General features: G+C 30.9%; 2 protein-coding genes across 2 annotated transcripts in view; one reads left to right on the top strand and one right to left on the bottom strand.

Moving 5' to 3' along the window:
• The window catches only part of LOC129953762 (neuroligin-3), a 276,340-nt gene extending 254,091 nt beyond the window's left edge, over window positions 1-22,249 (bottom strand). Inside the window, exon 1 of the mRNA XM_056067200.1 lies at window positions 20,460-22,249. The gene's annotated coding sequence lies outside the window, so the exon portion shown is untranslated. The remainder of the gene's footprint in view (window positions 1-20,459) is intronic.
• Window positions 8,988-11,017, top strand: LOC129944943 (uncharacterized). The gene is made up of 4 exons (XM_056054607.1): window positions 8,988-9,449; window positions 10,129-10,269; window positions 10,345-10,738; window positions 10,866-11,017. The coding sequence occupies exons 1-4, from the start codon at window positions 8,988-8,990 to the stop codon at window positions 11,015-11,017; spliced, it is 1,149 nt and encodes a 382-aa protein (XP_055910582.1).
• Window positions 22,250-22,572: the final 323 nt, after the last annotated feature.

Here is a 22,572-nt window from a genome sequence, read left to right as displayed (position 1 = left end):
CATCGCCATTCAAGGAATGAACTCAACTTGCTCGGTTGCATAATGGTTCTCTTGAACTGACTGAGTTTAACATAGATAACTGGCAAAATATCTTTTCAAATATTATCGCAAAAGTTGATGAAAATAGGTACATATCTTCAACATCTAAATAAAGAATCATCATTGTCAACAAGAGAAATTTAAAGAAATCTAAGCCAATCCTTAAATACTAATGCCACAAATTATTTCAATAATAGGCTTTCTGCCAGAGCTATGGGTACATTTTTCAGACTAAGGTTTGAAATATTGAACTTGAATTATATTCCGGATATAATTTCGCATCGGTCAAATCTACTTCTTCTTTGCAATTGTTGTAAAAGAGCGTGACGATATTTACCATTTCATAGCTATTTGTCCGATACTACAAGAAATTCGAAGGCTCTATTTTCAACATTGTAACCCCTCTAGAAAACAAATGTTTGGTGTTATGAACTTATCCGTTGGGTGGACAAATCTCTTCATGTTCTGTGAACATACCTTCAATTAGCGAAGAAGTTTTCCAACCTTTTATTTTATTTGTTAATAAAACTATTATTTTATATTCCTAAGTGCGTTGGTTTAATTGCATTAACATCGTACACGGTGCAACGATCTTACGATAGTATTCAGTGACGCTATGTTCTGTAAAGCATTCATTACTATCGAGGATCTTTGCATTATCATTGCCATTTTACCACTCAGTCATCTCTGTATGGATTCACCAAATCGAAATGGATCGTTTTTAATAGACACTGAATTAAATCGTGAACTACAATACAATACTGTACAAATGGCAGCGATTGTTGCTCGCAATGTCCTATTAATGAATAAAGAACAAAGAACCGTTTATGACCACATCATTCTCGCTGTTTGGGCAGAACAAGGTGGATTCTTTTTTTGGATGCACCAGGTGAAACTGGAAAAACAATCCTTATTTCGATAATTCTTGCTAAAATACGTTTAAATAATGGTATCACATAGGCTGGTGCATCTTCTGGAATTTCGGCAACTTTATTGGATAGAGGCAGCTCAGCTCATTCAGTATTTAAACTGCCACTAATTATTTAAAATAACCCATGGCAACATGGCTGCAACAGTGTAAAATTATCATCTGGGATGAATGCACTGGCACACAAACAATCGCTTGAGGCATTGAACAGGGAGGTCAAATCTCAAGATACAACATTTTTTCCCAGTAGACTTTATGTCATACAAATCTATTGACAGAGTTTTTGATACTACAGAAGCTGTAAATTATCCAATTCAAACGCCTTTAATTTCCAATTAGATTGACATTTGCAATGACTATCAATAAGTCTCAAGGCCAAAATATACCTGCCTGGGGATAACTAAAGGGTGATTTTTTGAGGTTAGGATTTTCATGCATTAGTATTTGACAGATCACGCGGGATTTCAGACATGGTGTCAAAGAGAAAGATGCTCAGTATGCTTTGACATTTCATCATGAATAGACTTACTAACGAGCAACGCTTGCAAATCATTGAATTTTATTACCAAAATCAGTGTTCGTTTCGTAATGTGTTTCGCGCTTTACGTTCGATTTATGGTCTACATAATCGACCAAGTGAGCAAACAATTAATGCGATTGTGACCAAGTTTCGCACTCAGTTTACTTCATTGGACATTAAACCAACCACACGAATGCGTACAGTGCGTACAGAAGAAAATATTGCGTCTGTTTCTGAGAGTGTTGCTGAAGACCGTGAAATGTCGATTCGTCGCCGTTCGCAGCAATTGGGTTTGTGTTATTCGACCACATGGAAGATTTTACGCAAAGATCTTGGTGTAAAACCGTATAAAATACAGCTCGTGCAAGAACTGAAGCCGAACGATCTGCCACAACGTCGAATTTTCAGTGAATGGGCCCTAGAAAAGTTGGCAGAAAATCCGCTTTTTTATCGACAAATTTTGTTCAGCGATGAGGCTCATTTCTGGTTGAATGGCTACGTAAATAAGCAAAATTGCCGCATTTGGAGTGAAGAGCAACCAGAAGCCGTTCAAGAACTGCCCATGCATCCCGAAAAATGTACTGTTTGGTGTGGTTTGTACGCTGGTGGAATCATTGGACCGTATTTCTTCAAAGATGCTGTTGGACACAATGTTACGGTGAATGGCGATCGCTATCGTTCAATGCTAACAAACTTTTTGTTGCCAAAAATGGAAGAACTGAACTTGGTTGACATGTGGTTTCAACAAGATGGCGCTACATGCCACACAGCTCTCGATTCTATGGCCATTTTGAGGGAAAACTTCGGAGAACAATTCATCTCAAGGAATGGACCGGTAAGTTGGCCACCAAGATCATGCGATTTGACGCCTTTAGACTATTTTTTGTGGGGCTACGTCAAGTCTAAAGTCTACACAAATAAGCCAGCAACTATTCCAGCTTTGGAAGACAACATTTCCGAAGAAATTCGGGCTATTCCGGCCGAAATGCTCGAAAAAGTTACCCAAAATTGGACTTTCCGAATGGACCACCTAAGACCCAGCCGCGGTCAACATTTAAATGAAATTATCTTCAAAAAGTAAATGTCATGGACCAATCTAACGTTTCAAATAAAGAATCGATGAGATTTTGCAAATTTTATGCGTTTTTTTTTTTAAAGTTCTCAAGCTCTTAAAAAATCACCGTTTATAAGTGGTGTGCTCTCAAGTGGGCAAACCATTCAGTTTGTTTGTATTGGGAAAAGAATGGATCACAAAAAATATTGTACACTCTGTTGCATTAAGGGATTGATATTGTTTTTTGGTAGTATTGTCTTAATGAGCGATATGTTTACAGTTTTAAAGAATTAATTTTTATAAATTACAAATATTTGTTTGGTAATTTGTTATTTTCATATTTTGTCACCGTTTACAGTGCTCTATATCTGTCCCACTTACATATATACATCTCTCTAAAAAAATTTAATTTCGACTCTAGGGACCTTGAAATGTCGATAAATGTCAAAATGTTCAATTTGACAAATCGGACCCATTACAATAACTTCCTATGGGAAGTTTAAAAGCCTAAGTTACTGAAATAATTGATTTTAAATAGTATATTGAACTAACACATCTTATTTTATAAGTATGTTTATCTGATTTACATGTCAAAATTTTTAAATTAAATCATATTTTAACCTTCATTGAAAATCGAAGCATGTTTCTACATTATCTTTGTGTCCTATTTTCAAGATCTAATTTATAGTTTGTTAACCTAAAACAATAAAGTCAAATACGTACAGGTAGGGGAAGGTAAGTACATTATGTTTGATATAAAGAACCTTACCATATGTTTTTTTTTTAAGAGATTAACCAAAAAAAAGCTGTATAGCTTGAATATCCACATAAGTTTAAGTTATTCATAACCTAAGAAAATAAATTCTTGCCAAAGGGCATTTTAGAACTTTTTATTTATTTATTTTTGTTTTATGGGTTCAGACGGTTCTCAATTTGCCCAAATGCTTAAAACATATACTCGTAAACACCTACATACATAAATGTTGCCTTATTCCAAAATCAGAATATTCGCTAAGATTTATAATATTATGTATAAATGTACATATTTGCACCTGTATCTCAAACAACCTCCATACATACATATCTACTAGTGTATAAAGAAGATGATGATTTTATTCAACTGAAAGGGATAAAGGATGAACCAAAAGCAAACAAATAGAAGATCCAGAGAAAGGATATGATGAGAATGAGAATGGGTAAATAAACAAGCGCACATAACATACTCCCTGAAGGCATAATTGAAAAGGCTTAAATTATGAATTTTCGTTAGGTTAGATACAAATAAAAACAAAAATAAACCAATGCAGCATCTACTGTTGTGAAACCAATGGATATGTGTATTTTTATCCTGTTTTGCATTTATTTATTTGATAAACTACATTTTTGGTAAATGATTTTATAATTTTGTAATTCTGTCGGCCGAACTATTTGCAGCTTTTTGGAGAAAAGAATTGTATGATTGATTCGGTCGATCAAATTTATTTCATCGGTTTAACCTTTAAGATTTAAAGAGCAACAAAAGTCCAATGAGCCAAATTAAATTGGACGTACGACCAATTCAAAGACGAGCAATAATTAAAAAATGCAATAATTTCATTTTAATAAAAAAGTTTCAGCAAAATATGCTATTTATCCTTTATCCAAAAATACTAGTTTAGGTTTTTGAGATATGTATACTCCAAGATATTTTAATTTCATTTTTCTAGCTAAGCACAAAGTACTGAAATCTAAAATACAACCTTACTTGCTGTCAGGAAAAGCATAATTTGTATGCCGCCCCTACAAGAAAGTTTTAAACTGCTTTGGATAGAACATCCTTAGATTATAAACTTATGAAAAATTCTAAGATGTGATTTATGCTCATAAATTTTATGGGGGCCTCAACAAAATTTCAAATATTATTATTAGTAATGTAATTCTTTTATTGTTAAATTTTCAAAATTACATACACTTTTGTCAGTTTTTTTATTTATAAAAAAAATTAATTGGAAACAATTGGGTAGGACGTCTTTATGTAAAATAAAATCTAATTGAAGCTGATGGTTTTGTCGGCATTTGAATTATAGTCAGAGTATGACTGAATCTCAAACGTACACAGAAAAAAAAAGTTGTTATATTAACAATCGTCGATAGTGAACCTGAAATTTGGCCAAATTGTGGCATTGACTATCAAAATAGTCAATATGACAACCTTGTTTTTAAAAATTGACTCCTGGAACAATTTTCGATTTTCAATTTTGGGTAGTCAATATGACAACTGTAGTAGTCTATAGAAAAACTTCGGTAGTCAATACGACAATTTGGTTGTCATATTGACTACCAAAAATTGACTATCGAGAATTGTCATATTGACTAGCGCATTTGTCATATTGACTACCGCAATTGTCATATTGACTATCACAGTTATCATATTGACTACCGCATTAGTCAATACGACAACCGTAGTTTCAATTTCTTTCAACCAAAGTTGTCATATTGACTACCGCAGTTGTCATATTGACTACCGCAGTTGTCATGTTGACTACCGCAGTTGTCATATTGGCTACCAAATTGTACAAAAATGTTGGATCCCAAAATTGACAACCGAAAATTGTTCTATTGACTATCGCGCTACCAAAATAAACAATAGAATGACTTTTTTCGTTCTGTGTACGCATATTTTTATTAATTTTAGCGTTTGTTTGAAAAAAGGTCTAGAAATAAATGTGGTAATATTGAAAAAAGGTAATTTCCATCTCCACCTTTTTACCAAATTAAAAAAAAATCTAATGTATTGTTATAATAAAATTTTTATCTCAGAATCAACAAAGAGGAAGCTGCTGTACGGACACTTTTTGGGCTAGGGAATTAGAACCACCCATAAATGTCAAGATTTTTAATGTGACAAATCGGAAAATTACATTAACTTCTAATGGCAATTTGAAAAGAGTCCTTTCAAAACCTAACCTGAAAAATGTGAAGGGAAAATTGAGAACGATCTACATATATATATGCGGTTTCGAATACGCTTTCAAAAACTATTCGGTAGCATACTCGTACCTTATTTAAAGTTAATTAAAATAAAACGAAGGCGGATGGTCCTCGTAACTTAAGCAGACATATTTGGAGTCGAATGCTTCTTACGTGTCAAAGGAGAACAATTATTGAAAAAAAGTATTTATTGGCTTTTAATGTTACATAGTAAACAATCACTTCCCTTTAAGTGAGTCGCTCTATTCTCTTGAGAAAAAGAAGTAATTCCAATAAGGTACACTTGGACGTACAAGTAATCTTTTTTCAATTCCCATAGAAAGTTATTCTAATCGGTTCGATTAGTCTACATTTAAAAATTTCGTGACGTTTCAAGGTCAATAAAATCTGAATCAAATATTTTTAGAGAGATGTTTGTGTGTGCGCGTGTGCGAATGTTTGTACATCCGTACGTTCGGGATATCATATTTAGAAGTACTAGAGATATCGACTTCCAATAAATTTTGATTTCTAGATAAACTTGATTGTGTGGGTTTTCTACTAAAAAAAGTGATAACTTTGGTTTACTCCAAATATCTCACGAACCAATGACGGTATTTATTTTATATTTTATAAACAAAATTAATTGTAAAAAAATGTTTACTACCTCAAATATTTTATGAAAAAAATGATTATACCTCAAAAATAATTGTATGTATCGAACAATAACGCTTTTGACATCTCGAGAAATTTTGAAGTAATGATTTTCTTTACAAAAAACCCAACTAAGGTCCAAATCTAGGATGCGACCAACACTGATAACTTCAAATCCCGACTGTCAATTTGTCTTGCTTAAAAGTTTGTAGGTTTTCGTGTAAGGTTAAAAAAGTTGTTTGTTGAGATATTCTTAAAAAATTTGAAACTACCAACAATATTTTCATATAAAGAAATCAAAATCTAGTTTTTTTAAATAGAAATTTAGTCGAAAACTAAGTTTTACCAATTTTAGTACCATTTCTTAAATTTTTACAAATTGGATGAATAAAATTAATATGAAATATATCAAGAACCAAACATCAATTTTTACTAAATTTACGTACTCTTTCTTGTAGATTTTATTTTTTATGAAAAAAAGGACTGATGGATTTTTATAAAAAAAAAAAACTACTTAATATAGAAAACAATATTTTCTGTTAAATAAAAAAAAGTTTGAAGACAATATTTTTAATTTTTGAAAAGCTATTTTTTGCCAAGTTTTAGTATTGGTTTTTTGTTAGGTTTAATTTTTTATATAAAAACTGTTTATTCGATTTTCTCAAAATTTTTTCGAATGTTAAAAAAAATATTTCTTTAGTTAAAATTAGTTTGAAGCCACTATGTTTACCAACTTCTGTTAAGATTTCTTTTAAGTTTTTATTTTTTGTTAAATTTTGTCAATTCGATTTTTCTCAGAATTTTACCTAAGGTTCTCAACAATATTTTTTAGAAAATAAAAGTAGCTTTAAGTATATATCAAATTTTTGATAAAATATTTGAGTCTAAAATCAAATATTACCGACTTTTATTAATTTTTTTGTTTGGGTTCTTGTTTCTTGTAAAAAAAACAAAACAAATATTGAAAACATTAGTTTTTATTAGTTAAAATTAATTGGAAGCCATAATCTCAAATTGTTGATAGGATATTTGAGTCGTTTAATTAGGTGTTTATTTTTTATAAAAAAGAACTGTCAATTCAATTATTCTCAATATTTTACTAGATGTTTAAAACGTTTTTTTTCGTTGCACAAAACTGTTTTGGATATAAGATCATTTTGTATTTCGAGGTAACAAATTTTTGTTTTCAGTTTTTTTTGATTTATAAAAAAACCGTTAATTGGTTAAAAAAATATACTTGTTTAATATCACGTTATAATATACTATATAAAATTTAAATCAAGTCTCTAGATTTTTTGGTTCATAAGATATTTAGGGCCAACCAAAATATTAACCTTTTTTTAAGTGCTATGGTAAAAAAACTACCCGAGCAATTTTCTTGATAGCCCTTCCTACATCTTTCTGCCTTATTATCTGCATAACAAAATTTATTTGAAGTTGATATCATTTCTGTTTCTTGAGCTATCTACAACAAAAAAACGTAGCTAACGTACGGACAATACGAACATACGAAAACGCACGCACAGAAATCTTTCTAAAAATCTTTTATTTCGACTCTAGGGACCCTGAAACGTCGAGAAATGTCAAAATTTTCAATTTGACAAATCGGACCCATTACAATAACTTCCTATGGGAAGTTAAAAATCATTTTTTCAGATGAAGCTCATCTTGCTATTGGCGAGTATGTAAACAACCAAAATTGTCGCATTTGGGGCACGAAAAATCGGAACGCATACATTGAAAAGACGCTACACCCAAAACGATTCACTGTATGGTACTGATTTTGGTCCAGGTTCATAACTGGGCATTTTGTCTTTGAAAATGAACAAGGAGCTATAGGGCCATGTTGAACGAATATTTGTTCACAGAAATTGAAAAGGAGCATATTGGCAACATTTAGTTTGAAAAGGACGGCACTACGTGCCGCACAGCTACACTCGATGTTTTTAGAGCATTTTCAAAATAAAAGAAGTTATATGGAGGACCCTTTACATACAAAGTTATTTTGCTAAGAAAAGACTTAGTATGAAAGGCTGTAAAGGAGCTAAATATACCTTGTATAATTTGTATAACACCAAATTAGTTTGCAAAAGGCCTTAAAGTGTTTCTATATACAAGTCAGAAATATGATTATATTATACAATTCAAATTGTTAGTTGGGCATACAAATCTAAAATAACATTATCTAAATTATTAAAGTTGTTAAAAATTAACTTTGCAAAAATTCAGAATTAAAGATGTTGGCTTAAAACCAATTTCATCTTACATTTTCATTCATTAAAACTTTATAACAAATTTTGAAAGTCAGTTTTTTCATAAAAAAAATATAGCCTACAAAAAGTACTACACAAAACTGGTAAAAATGTTTGTTCGATACTTGCGAATAAATGGAGGTATTGGGTACAAAATGATTTTATTCTGTACTGAATCTTAATATATAAAAATCCAGTGTCATATGTATGTCCCCAATGAACTCTTCACCAAGTCAACCGATTTCGATGAAAGTTGACATTTTATGTGTAATTTGTTCTAACTTAAGACATAGGATAGTTTATATTTCGAGTAATGGTCTAAATTGTTTACATATATGTTGCAAATGAAAAATACTTTATATAAAATCTACTGTTCTAATTATTTATGATCATTATGTTTTCTGAAATATATTTTGACTTTGAAATAAAATTCAGCTGATCCCAAAGTTACCATCGATCGGTGAGATGGACAAAATATGTAAGTGTTGCCAAGCGTTAAAATTTCGCAATTTGAAATCACTACTTTCTGGCATTTCATATGATTCAAAATTATTTTTGCGTAAGACACGAAAGTTTTATTCTTGCTTTCAAATGACATCATTTGGAGCATCTAAAATTTGCGATCTCTCATCTGATTGTCGTAATTTTGAAACAACATTTAAAATTCTAGGCCAAGTGTACCATAAAATTGGATCATTGATGCCAATGGCAAATGAAGATCCAAAATTTCTCCAAATCTACTTCATGGGCAGTTGTGAAGAACGTGTGACAACTCGATGCCAATATAATTTTATTGAACACGCAGAAGAGAGAGCAATTGTAGTATTGTTGGAAATATTTTTAGAGAACCGTAATCATCTGGTTCAACTGTTCAAAAGAGTACCACCACAATTGAAAAATGACAATTATCAAATTGTCATCAAAGCTGACAAAAAAACATCAGAAGAGCACGCTGGCAGATTCAATGCGCCAACCGTAGATGAAGTTGCTATTGTTATGGTCGGTGATCCAGTTGACAACAGATCTATTAAAATTACACACCGAGATAATACAGTGAGTAGAATTTCAGGTATACACCGTTTGTACTACGCACTCCAATACCCATTGATATTCTGACAAGGACAAGATGAATATCACATCAATATCAAACAGGGTGATTCAATCAATGGTATTGAATTAAGTAAAAAAGTTAGTTCAATGAATTACTACGCGCATCGATTAATGATTAGACATAATCAGGACAATAATTATATTCTTCGATATCGTCAGTTATATTTTCAATACGTTGTAGATATGTCCGTCATTACGGGCGTCCACATTTTGTTTATAACATTTACGTGCAATCCAAATTGGGAGGAAATACAAACTTTATTATTACCAAGTCAACAGTCGATACATCGTCACGACATTACTGCACGAGTGTTTAAACAAAAATTAAAATCCTAAATTGATTTTATTGTAAAATATTCAGTATTTGGCAAATCGTTTGTTGGTTGTATTCAATTGAGTGGCAAAAGCGAGGCTTACCTTATGCTTACATTTTAATTTGGCTTGATGTTAAAATTCGTCCAGAAGAAATTGATCAAATTATTTCAGCCGAAATTCCAGATTCATCAATTGATCAAGAGTTATTTGACATTATTACAAGTCACATGATTCACGGGCCGTGTAGTGCTTTTAATATGACATCGCCATGCATGGAAAATGGAAAATGTAAAAAAAAATTTCTAAGAAATTCATGAATGATACTATTACTGATGTCGATGGTTATCCGTTGTATCGCCGTAGAAACGACGATGACTGTGGTGGTGGTAACACATTTAAAATAAGAACGTCAAATTCTAACCAATTAGAAATTGACAATCAATGGGAGGTACCGTACTCACCACTGCTCTCAAAAACATACAAGCCTCATATTTATGTTGAGCTTTGAAGTTCAATTAATAAGGGCAGTGATTTAGCCATGTTTGGAATACAAAACATAAATGAAAATGACGAAATAGCACGATACCAAATGGGCAAATACATTAGCAGCAACGAAGCTATCTGGCGTATACTTAGTTTTCCCATACACCACAGAGAACCATCTATCCAACATCTTGCAGTGCATCTTGAAAATAGTCAACGTGTATATTTCACTGAAGAGAATGTTTTTCAAAGAGCATTTGAACCACCAAAAACGACGTTAACTGGATTTTTCTCACTTTGTCAAAAAACTGATGCCTTTGGCCAATTCGCAAGAACATTATTGTATACAGATATTCCATGCTATTTTACATGGAACATGTCAACTAAAAAATGGGAGCCACGTAAAAAAAGAGAACCACATCCTTCTATAGCAGGTATAATTAAAGCTAAGACACTAGGACGACTTTATACAGTACATCCAAAACAACGTGAATGCTTTTTTTTTGCGTTTGTTGTTGGTTAATGTTCCTGGACCAATCTCTTTCCAATTTTTACGAAAAGTTAATGGTCGAGTGTTCAGTACGTATCAAGATGCATGTCGTGAGTTGCAACTTTTAGAAGATGAAAATCATTGGGATCTGACACTTGCTGATGCAGCTTTAACGTCTCGCCAAGTTGTATTCGTCAATTATTTGCCATCAATGAAGCATTGATATTAATTGAAAGCTTATGTATTATGATCTCAAATTCATCACTTAGTCATTACGGTATGATATCACCTAATCGTCCAGCTATAGACTTAGTGAATAGCAATTTGCAAGAAGAAGAACAATTAAATAATCTTGATTTAGCTACAATTGTTGCTAATAATGAACCATTATTAACTGACGAACAAAAAAATGCATACAGTCGGATTATGTTGGCTGTTGATGCTAAACAAAGTGGTTTCTTTTTCTTTGATGCACCTGGTGGAACCGGTAAAAATTGCCAGTGATTCCTCGCTCTACTTTTGCTGATGAAATCAATGCATGTTTAAAACAATCATTTTTATGGAGAAACGTCGAAACACTAAGGTTAACAAAAAACATGCGAGTACAACTCAAAAATGATCCGACAGCACGAGTATTTTCTCAGCAACTATTAGAAATTGGAAACGGTGAAGTGGAATTTATTCAAGATATCTATGCATAAGATTGCCAGACAATTTCTGTACTGCTGTTGAAACTAAAAATATCTGATCGAGAGCGTCTTCCCAGATAAAATAAATAACTATCTAAATCACAATTGGTTCAGTAATCGTGCTATTTTGGCAGCAAAAAATGTTGATGTAAATCTAATTAACTACCAGATACAACAAATATTACCAGGCGATATAATGTCGTTTAAGTCAATCGACGCTACTGTCGATGAAGACGAGGCAATGAATTTTCCAATTGAATTTTTGAGTTCTTTAGACATATCAGGAATGCCACCACACAATCTTCGGTTACAAATTGGATCACCGATTATTCTTCTGCGTAATTTGAAGCCCCCTAAACTATGCAACGGTACACGTTTGGTAATCAAAAAAATCACCGGAAATGTTCTCGAAGCAACTATTTTGGCAGGAAAGTTTAAAGGAGAAATCGTTCTGTTACCACGCATTCCAATGATACCGTCAGATTCTCCAATACCTTTCAAAACACTGCAATTTCCTATCCGTTTAGCTTTCGCGATGACTATTAACAAATCACAAACACAAACAATGTCTATTTTCGGCTTAGACTTAGAGAATCCATGTTTCTCGCATGGGCAATTATACGTGGCCATCGAGTTTATTTGTATTGACAAAAGGCAGGCTGACCAAAAATATTGTTCAACGATTGGCACTTTAGTAAACATTAACTGTGATTTTATTTAATTTATGTTTATCATAGTATTTATTAATAAAATAAAATTAAAGATGTTATGTAAATTAGTGTTCAATTAAGTCCTTCTGCTAATAATATAATAATAATAAGATAATGGCCCAATTCATATTTCAAAAAATGCAGCCTTAATTGAAAAAAATTGGTTTTCGACTAAAAATGTCAGGCACAAAAACAGTTTTGAAATAGAACTTATGAAATCATATTTAAATATGGAAGCACCTTTTATGCTAATTTTTGAGAAAAATTCAATTGACGACTTTTTTTGCAAAACACGCAACCTAAAAACAACTGACAAGAAATGTTTTAAGACGATTGACTTCAAATTTGTTGTCTAACACAAAATATTGTTATTAACATTTTATCGGGGACATTCCACAAGCGCGATCGGAAGTTATCAGTGTGGGTCGCATCCCAGCATCTTTTTTGAAATTTAGTTTCGAAATTTCGAATATGTTTTCTCCGTTTCTGTTATTGAATGTTAAGTTTCATATCACGGGAGAATTGTAAGAAAAATAAAAGTGAGCTACCCTTAAATTGAATCTGCTCTAATCAATTTCATGAAGTATTTTTTATCACGGGAGAATTGTAAGAAAAATAAAAGTGAGCTACCCTTAAATTGGATCTGCTCTAATCAATTTCATGAAGTATTTTTTATTTTAATATCTAAACATTTTTATTTAGCTCACTTATGCGAAAATCCAAATGAAAACAAAATTAAAATAACTTTCAAATTATTTGTCTCTATTGTCTAAACATTATCAAGTATATGTAAATACATACATAATTCATTATTTTTAATTTCGCCACAATCACAAAAACCTTTTCTACCTGAAAACGACAGAGAGAGAACAAGGGAAGTATAAGGACATGGACTGACTGAGAGAGTGAGAGAGAGAGAGTGGGGTGGGGGTGGGATCGATTCGTATACTAAATTTTTCAATATTCTGGACACGGTTCTAATTATCGACACATAATTACTTTTGTGCCGACTAAATTGGATGTCGGTGAATAATGAATGTGCCATCAATTATAAGAGATTCAAGATTGGGAGTTTATTTTTGTTTTTGCGTTTTTCTTGTCTGCCATATTGATGAAGAAAGGAAAAAAGCTTTTACTAAGCCCTCACGGTTGAAGAAAATATAAAAATATATATCGATACATATATATAAACATTCTTCTATGAACAGAAACAACTTATTCACATTTAAAATTATATCGTATAAAAACAAAATAAATTCTCATTGACAAGGTCAGGGATACAAAGCATTAAAGAGAAAAGGAACTTAAGATATTTTTCGTTTTGTTTTCAAATAGGATTTAAGATTCGATTATATACTGAGATAGGTACCCACATAAACATACATATTTACTTATGTGACATTTTTGTATCGTATAAAATACTATTACGAGTCTATATGGCTCGCATTATTTTGTTGGTCCATCATGTTTTTGAATAATTAAATAGCTCCATATTTTTGCTTTTGACCTTTTACTCGAACCTTAAGAGAATTTAATTTGGATTCTTAGGGAAAAAAGGAATTTAGAAAATACTAAATCCCCTTACAAAAGGTTAAGGCTCTTACTATAGAAATATACCTCGGTATAAGTGCCTCGTTATTCTGTATATGTGTACATTAAGGTGGTTCTTTTTCGTCTGACCTTTATTGTCTCTTCTAGAGGGTCATAGGACAAATTAATCTCTGAATTTCTAGTCTCAAGTTAAAGTTTTGGTAAACCTTAAAAAATAAGCTGATAGTGAAGAGATATTAAACATTAAATATTTCACTCTAACGTTTTTAATGAATGGGATGAAGCCATCATACCTTTTGATTAACGAACAAAAATAGAACTCCATACATAGTAAAATGGCAACTGTGTTGAACTAATTCCTTAGTTTTGCTGCACAGACATGTGACTTCTTTCTCATATCTTACGTAAACAATCAAACAGCGTTTCTATTACAACTTATAAAGCGAACTTTTGTCTTTGGCATTCCAATATATCGACTACCTATTTTGGGACACAATTTAGTTTCCTACTTTGGAGACAAAATTCGTTTTATTGTTTAAAACTTAGTATGCTACTACAGCCGTAGATGAAAATACAACGTGTTTTTTTACTTCTGACAAAATTTTAATTCTTGTACAATTTCGGTATAAAGAATTTCTGAAGTTTTCAAGTGAAAAGATCTAAAGTAAAGTTGAAGCTTAAACTATTTATATCCCGTTTAAATGAAAGTGATCTCAAAAATAATCATATCCTTAAAAGTATAAGAAAATTCTTTTTTTTTTTAATCTTTTCAATCGTGAAAGATGAAACATAGCTATTTTCAAAAAACTTTAGATTTTCGAGGAAGGAGTAAAGGTTTTTCAAGTATACCAACAGGCGGTGGACAGCTTTTTTTTTTATTGCGCTCTTTGGTCCGGAGGTGTGATTGGACCTAACTTCTTTGAAAACGACGGTGGAACGACTGCCACCATCAATTCGGAGCGTTATGGTCATACGATAACCAACTTATTTTTTTTCCTGCTGTTGAAGAGTACGACTTGGAGAATATGTGGTTTCAACAAGACGGTGCCACATGCCACAAAACTCCAGCGAATATTACAAGAGACATTTCCTGACCGCGTAATTTCTCGTCGTGGCGATATCAACTGGCCACCAAGATCATACAATTTGACACAGCTTTACTCTTTGTTTTGCGATAACTCAAAAGACCGTGTTTATGTAGATAGAAACCAACATTCATCATGGCTGAGAGACCACCCAATATTTCACAAAAACACAATTAGTTTTCTGATAAAACAAATCAGCTCAAATGTACAATACAAATCAGCATAAATGTGCATCTTAACAAAATATACATTTTTCAGTGTTTATTTAAAAATTGATTTTAATATAAGATCGGTGTTGAATTACAGCCTATATACAGCATTTAGAAATACAAAATTTTGATGAACAGAATTTTAAGATACAGAATTTTGAGAGTTTTTATCATACAGTATTTTTTACATACAATATTTTGAAATACAGTATTTTGAGATACAGTATTTTAAAAACAGTATTATGATCCATACAGGAATTCTAACCCAACTTTCTTATAATTTTTCAATTAAATTTGATGATCAATACTAGTATTTAAAATTCGATATCTTAAAAAAAGTATTTTAATAAGCTCTAAATAATTGCACACCAAAAATATTTTTAAACTAAAATTTAAAAAAAGGTATATACACAAAATTATTTAAAAAATGCTCTAACGATTTTTAAATACAAGTTTCTAAAAATTAAGTTTTCTTTTGAGAAATCAAGTGGCGTTTAAATTTTTGAAAACATCCATTTCTTGGATGTACATTTTTAAATCTTTAAATACATAATATATTTTAAACAGACTGTTTGCATGAATGAGTAGGTTTGTACAACACAGTTGTGTATTTGCTTATCTTCCCATAGGAAGTAACTGAAATCGTTCCAATTTGTTGAATTGGAAATATTGACATTATACTCGAAGTTTTAAGGTCCCTGGAATTTAAATCAGAGATTTTTAGAGAGATGTTTTTGGGATATCATTTTTTAACGTCCATAGCTCAAAAACCAGTAGAGATATCAGCTTCAAATAAATTTAGATATACAGAAAAATGCAGAAAATTTAAATAGGTGTTTTTTTACTATGGCAATTAAGAAAAAAGTGAACATTTTGGCCGACCCAGAAGATCTCAGGAGCAAATACCGCAAACGACTTCAATTTAATTTTTTATTATATAATGTGACGTGATACCAAATAAGTATAATTTTAAAAAATCAAACAAAATTGAAAAGAAATATTTGTCACATCGAATTTTTTACTCGGAGTTTTACAAATAATTAAGACCTTCAAAAAACATTATTAAAAGTTGATTAAATTGATTTTGGACTACCCTAGCAAAAAATTAATTTTATCTCACAAAACATTTCGTTTTCAATATTTGATATTTTAATAAAAATCCAACATTCAGTTTTTTTCTTATACGCCAAAAACTACAAAAAATCGAGACACAATTAGTAAAAAATTGCTGTTCGATTGTCGATATATCGTCAATAAATGAAGGTGTTGACTTCAAAATGATTTCATTCTATGCTAAATTTTGTCTCTAATGTAAAAGAATGTTTGAAAAAAATGCAATTTTTATTTTATTTTGTAAGAAATAAAAACTTTCTAAAAAATGTTTCTAAGGTTGGTAAAAATTAAATTTCGATTGAAAATCTCGGGGACAAAAACATAAACCTCAACTAATTTTGTACCATATGTAAACTATATTGTTGCTAAATTTTAGTTAAATTTTAAGAAAAATAAAATACAAAACCAACACCAGTAATGCTAGCGACTTGAATTAAATTTTATATTATATGTAAGCTGTGACGTCATATCAAACTAACGGAATTTTGAAAAAAATATCAACTAACAGTTTATTTTGTAAATTAAAAAAAATAAAAAAAAAAAACAAAATAATATATAATAGTTTTCGCCTCGAATATTTTTCGAACAAGAAACGATATTATCTCCAAACTATTTTTTTTAAATTTTAATTAAAATGGAATTGACAATTTTCTTACAAAAAATAAAAATCTAAAAATAAATAAATTATTAAAAATTGGGAAACAATGATTTTCAACTTAGATACCTTCTTTTAAAAGTAAAGATATTGTCTGCAAAGTAATTTCACGCTATTCAAAATATTGGGCAGTTTTTTTACAAGATGAAAAATCCTAACTAGTAACATTTGATTTTTAACTAAAATATCTTTTAAAACATTTATGATATTAACTTCAAAAAATATTGTTGGTAATTTTTAATTTTTTATGAATAATTCAACTCAAGACGTAAACAAAAAAACACGAAACCCTATAAACCTTTTAAGCAAGACAAATCGACAGACGGGATGGGAAGCTATCAGTGTAGGGCGCATCCCATTTTCTTTTATTAACTTCCCATAAGAAGTTATTGTAATGGGTTCGATCTGTCGAATTGAAAATTTTGACATTTTTCGACGTTTCAAGGTCAATAGAGTCGAAATAAATGAGTTTTGGAAATACGTCTGTGCGTGCGTGTGTACGTACGTTTGTAAGTCCGTACGTTCGCGAAGTTCTTTTTCGTCGTCCATACTTCAAAAACCAGTAGAGATATCGACCTACAATTAAATTTGTAGGTTGATGATAATAGTGCGGAAAGTGCAAAAAACTTGCATAGGTGTTTTTTTTTACCATAGCAGCTTAAAAAACAGGTAAATTATTTTCAAAAATTTGAGATATTAGCTTGAAATTGATTTTTTTTATAAAAAATATTATTGGCAACGTTCATTCAATTTTCAAAAAATCGATTTGATAGTTTTTTTTACAAAAAAATAAAAACCTTAAAAAAAATTACCATAAGTTGGTAAAAATTGATTTTCGACTTAATATCTTTTCAAAACTTTGAGGTATTGGCCTTAAACTAATTCTATCTTTTTAAAAATATTGTTGGCAACATTCAGTAACATTTTGAGAAAAATTCAACTGAGAGTTTGTTTACAAAAAATTTAAACCGAACAAAATTTGTTGATAAAAATTGATTTTAGATTCAAATATCTTTTCAAAAATAAAATCTATTGGCTTCAAACTTATTTTATCTCACAGAAAATATTGTTTTCGACATTAAAAATTTTTTTTTATAAAAATCCAACAGTTAAAAAAAAATCTACAAAAAGTCGTACATAAATTTCATAAAAATTGTACGTAAATTTGGTTTAAATTGATGTTTGGTTCTCGATATCTAGTGAACAATAGAAGATATTGACTTGAAATTTCAATTTGTATTTATTTATATTAGAAATAAAAACTTTAAAGAAATGCTACTAAAATTGGTATAAATGGATTTTCGACTAAAAATTGTGTTAAGAAAACTAGATTTTGAAATAAAACTATTTTATTATATTCAAAAATTGTTGTTGGTAAAAAAAACTGACAACTTTTTTAACGCAATACAAAAAACTTTTAATCAGGATAAATCGACAGACGGGATGAAAAGTTATCAGTGTGGGTCGCGGTCGCATTTTTTGAATGACAATTTTCAATTGGGGTGTTAAAACTAAAATAAATTAGAGAACATATTGGCATTTTTAAAATAATATTAAATAGATATATTTTTTAACTTAAAACGTTAACAATCGCGAACAATTTTTTTTTTATTGAAGACTGGGAATCACAGAAAAATCACAGGAATTACTGTGTCAAAATATGAAACCTGAAATGAGTGCAATTTCAAAACTTCATAATTGAAATCTTCGATTAATATTTTAAATCATTCGAAACTATAAATCGAAAATAACGTGTTGAAATTTTGTGAATCTTTAATTTTATATTCTTGGATGTTTTCATTTTGAGATTGAAGAATTGACTGTATGTAAAACTAAAAATAGTATTAAAGCCAGTAAAACAAAAAGACCTACAGGCTAGTTTCGGTGAAAGCTTATTAATTTTAACTTTTACACATCACGTTGCTTTTCAATAAAATTCAATACTTTTTTGATCGTGTCCTCTTAAATAAGCTTCTTTTAAAAACAAGAACGTTAACTAGAATGGATTGCCCTGACAGTTATATAATTCTCAAATTATTTTAATCATATCATATCATATCAGACTAAACGTAAATCAATTATAACAACAGTGATTAAGTTGAATTCTGTTTTTCTTGATAAGACAGCTCTATAATATATAGGATTCCACGAAGAATGCAGAATCTTTTTTATTTTTTGTTTTAATAATTTTCCAAGAAAAATTTAAATGTAAACCCATAAAAAAAAACAAACAAACACGAGAACAAACATGAGAAATAATAGACATTTTGAAAAGTTTTAAGCAAGACAAATCCACAGACGGGATGGGATGTTATAAGTGTGAGTCGCATCCCAGGCCCTTTTTTGAAAATCTTCAAATAATACTAATAAAAATTCTTAACAACTGATTTTAAACTTCAATATTTTGATAAAAAATAATAAACTGATTTCTAAAGTTTAACTGAGAAAAATCCTATTCATGTTTTTTCTTTCAAAAATAAAATCTTGCCAAAAATACTAAATTGGTTCAACGCCTCGAATATTTCCACAGAAAATATACGGCTTAAGATTTTAAAACAGAATTTATTGATAATTCAAAAAAATATAATTATAAGGACACACAAATGTAAAGTTATCAGTGTTCTGACCTGGTCTTATAGTATATGCCTATTTTCCTTTTTTTGTATTTGTTTGGTTAAGTTATAATACAAAATTTTGTATTAAATAAGAAAAAACAATTTCATTTGTAAAGGTTGTAAATTCCGCTTTCTTCGAAACAGCAGTACAAAAATACAAGAATATGGATTTTCTCTTTCAGATAAATATACTCCATTTTTTTGCTTCAAAAAGCTGAACAGTGCTTAAAAAAACCTAACTTATGATACATATATACATAGCAAAGTACACATACATAGTAGGTTACCAATCCTAAGCTATAAATCTTTAGCTTCACCTTAATGTTAACCAAAAATGGAACTCTCTTTAAGGGTAAGCAAGAGAAAAAAAGAATCCCAATGGAAAAAGAATAAAAATCAATCTGCACTTCTTTCATAAAGAAAAAAAAAAGAAAAAACACGAAGCGAAAAAAAATAACAAAATCGGCTTCCAACGAACATAATTGCTTTCGACCGATATAAATCGTTTATTTCAATACCTGAATCAACAGCATGATGTGAAGGAAACCTTCGCAACACACACAAAATACCAGTTTTTCCATCCATCTTTACCTCGCCCCTCTTATAACAAATCTCTCTGCAAATGTCCTTCACATCTTCTACTCAAACCACAGGTTTTTCCTTGTAGGTAACTCACAGCAGAATCAATTTATCTTTATCGATCATTACCACCTTTACCTTTCATTCCGCATCTCAAACACCCATATATTTTCTTAGAATTCCTCAGCCTCACCACTACCACCATCAGCAGCAAAAACCCCACAAAAACACCCTTCCAAACAAGCACTCATACTTATATACGGATACAGCAGCCAACAACAACCCTCAAAAAGTTCTTATAAATTAATTCCAACTTAAATCAGGTTAATGGAGATAATTAATCACAATTGTAGTTATGAAGCAAGAATTTTATAAATTTTAAAGCCCTGCACCTTTATATCACATGCGAAAAAATAGTACTCAATTATTTAGGTAGATATTCTGGATTAAGAAACCTACCTTGTTTTATTGATTGTGAAGAAATCCTTTGTTTGCATGCGGAGTTTAGTTCGACTTCAATTCGGTGCATTCCCGTGTTCCAATGAGGTTATTGCGTTGGTCGGGTTTCTTTTTATTGAAAGAAAAATTAAACCTATGCCACATGTAGTTATACATACACAATTAAACAGTAGGAAATTGTTGTAAAATATAACGTCGTGTCGTCGGAGTTTTATTTTTCCTACACTTGTATCCCTTTTTTTCAAAATGCACTGTTTTATCTATATATTGGCCTATTTAAGACACATTTTTCACTCTTTAAACTTTTCTTGAATGTATCCTTGCCAGATGGAAAGAGGCTAAATCCAGGATGCAAGAAAAAAACACACACAAAAAAAAATTAAAGAAGCATTCCCAAACGTTATGCACACGTACCCTAGAACTTATTTTCTAAAAGTGGTAATGGTAACAGCAGCTCTTCATTTCACATTCACAAAGCAAAGTAGGTAACACAACCAGTAGGTAACCCAAATGTGCAGGCAAAACAAAAAAGGCTGCTTCGAAAGGATATAGGTATATGAATACGTTATAACTCCTTGTATCTGTATGCACTTGGCTTCTGATTCTTTTAGCCTCTTTTCGTATTTTTTCTTACTTTTATATTAAACGGAAAAAACGGAAGATGCACCAAACACGCAAAAGACACACGTCCTTATTTTCTCATTTTTATTTTATTTTTTCATTTTTTATTTTTTTCAACTGATTTCTCATTTATTTATCCTTAGTTGGCAGTGAAACACAGATTGTGTATCCTTTTCGGCCCCTAGGATATGTAGATGTAGAGTAGCAAGCAAAATGGAGTGGTAGGGTTGTATGGGGATTGGGGATGTCAAGTTGAATTGTACGAACGAATGATATATCCTTTTTATCGTGTATTATATTTATTTTATTCCTTTTTCAAGTGTACACATAATCGTATCCTTTTGACATTTATTTGACACAAATTTATAAATGGCATACATCACACATAAGAAGAAAAACCGAAAAAAACCACAACACGACAATAAGGACAATAAAACGAATAACACTCACGAACGGACAATGAGATAATTTATTGGCAAAAAGATTATATTCCACAAAAGGAATTCATGCACTTAAAAAGTGAAAAGTGAGACGTACACAAACTTAAATTTTCTTTTTGAAAACTCGTCACTTTTTGGGCTTATTTTGTGTTTGTGTTTTTGCTGCTTGACACGAGAAAAGAAAAACAATGCAAATTATATTACCTCGAATATCAACTCCGAAAACCAAAAATAATATATTTTAGCACTCCGAAAACGATCCGCGTATTTAAAAATTTGCCCCACACAGATACACCAATATGAATTTGAGCTCCTTGGGCAATAATTTTTCTGTTGATACACAAAGCAATATACTATGAAAAAGGGATGAATACGAGATGAAGTTATTCCAATCACTCACTCTCAGTTTAATTACAACATACTATCCAGGACACATTTCGTATATCCTTGGGATTTTCTTTCGCAAAACACAAATTTTGGTATCATTCTCTTTTAATGGCGAATGAAATAAAAATAAATAGATCCCAATTTTGATCGGTAGAAGGTATGTATTTGTTTTTCTGTGCGTTAAAGGATTTAATTAAATATTTTTGTTAGATCCTTGGGGAGACCCATTCAAATTTGTCTTTCTTGTTTTTGTTGTTGTGAAAAGCAAGACAATATAATAAAATGAAAGAAAAACGCGACGGCGAATTTCAATATGGAACACGACAGGACATTTATGCCTTTCAAAACGATACCGAAGACTAAAGAGGAAAACCTATAGTAGGTGAGTAGAAAAAAATCGTTACATATGAAAATGGATTAAGTTCTTCCAGTTCCAGTTGAGAGTCGTCGGGAGTCCGAGTCAAGTGCGCCACAACTCACCGTCACCAGAGAGCGCATGATTCTTCCAATGGATTCTTCTACTTCCCTCAGTCCAGGAGCGACAAACTTCAAAATCTTTGCAGAAATGAGAGGAAAAGCTCGATTTTTCAACTCGTTGATTATTATTATTTTTCTTAATCATGCTTTTTCTTTCTTCTTGTTTACAGTCCGCTGGGGAGTGGAAC

The sequence above is a fragment of the Eupeodes corollae genome, chromosome 1, assembly GCF_945859685.1.
Source record: "Eupeodes corollae chromosome 1, idEupCoro1.1, whole genome shotgun sequence".
In the NCBI taxonomy this organism is placed as follows: domain Eukaryota; kingdom Metazoa; phylum Arthropoda; class Insecta; order Diptera; family Syrphidae; genus Eupeodes; species Eupeodes corollae.
This window is presented reverse-complemented; position numbering and strand designations above follow the sequence as displayed.

Coding starts and splice junctions, on each gene's coding strand:
- LOC129944943 (XM_056054607.1), top strand. CDS start 8,988: ATGACATCATTTGGAGCATCTAAAATTTGCGATCTCTCATCTGATTGT. Junction 9,450..10,128: donor TTACACACCGAGATAATACA/GTGAGTAGAATT, acceptor AAAATTTCTAAG/AAATTCATGAATGATACTAT. Junction 10,739..10,865: donor ACCACATCCTTCTATAGCAG/GTATAATTAAAG, acceptor TTTTACGAAAAG/TTAATGGTCGAGTGTTCAGT.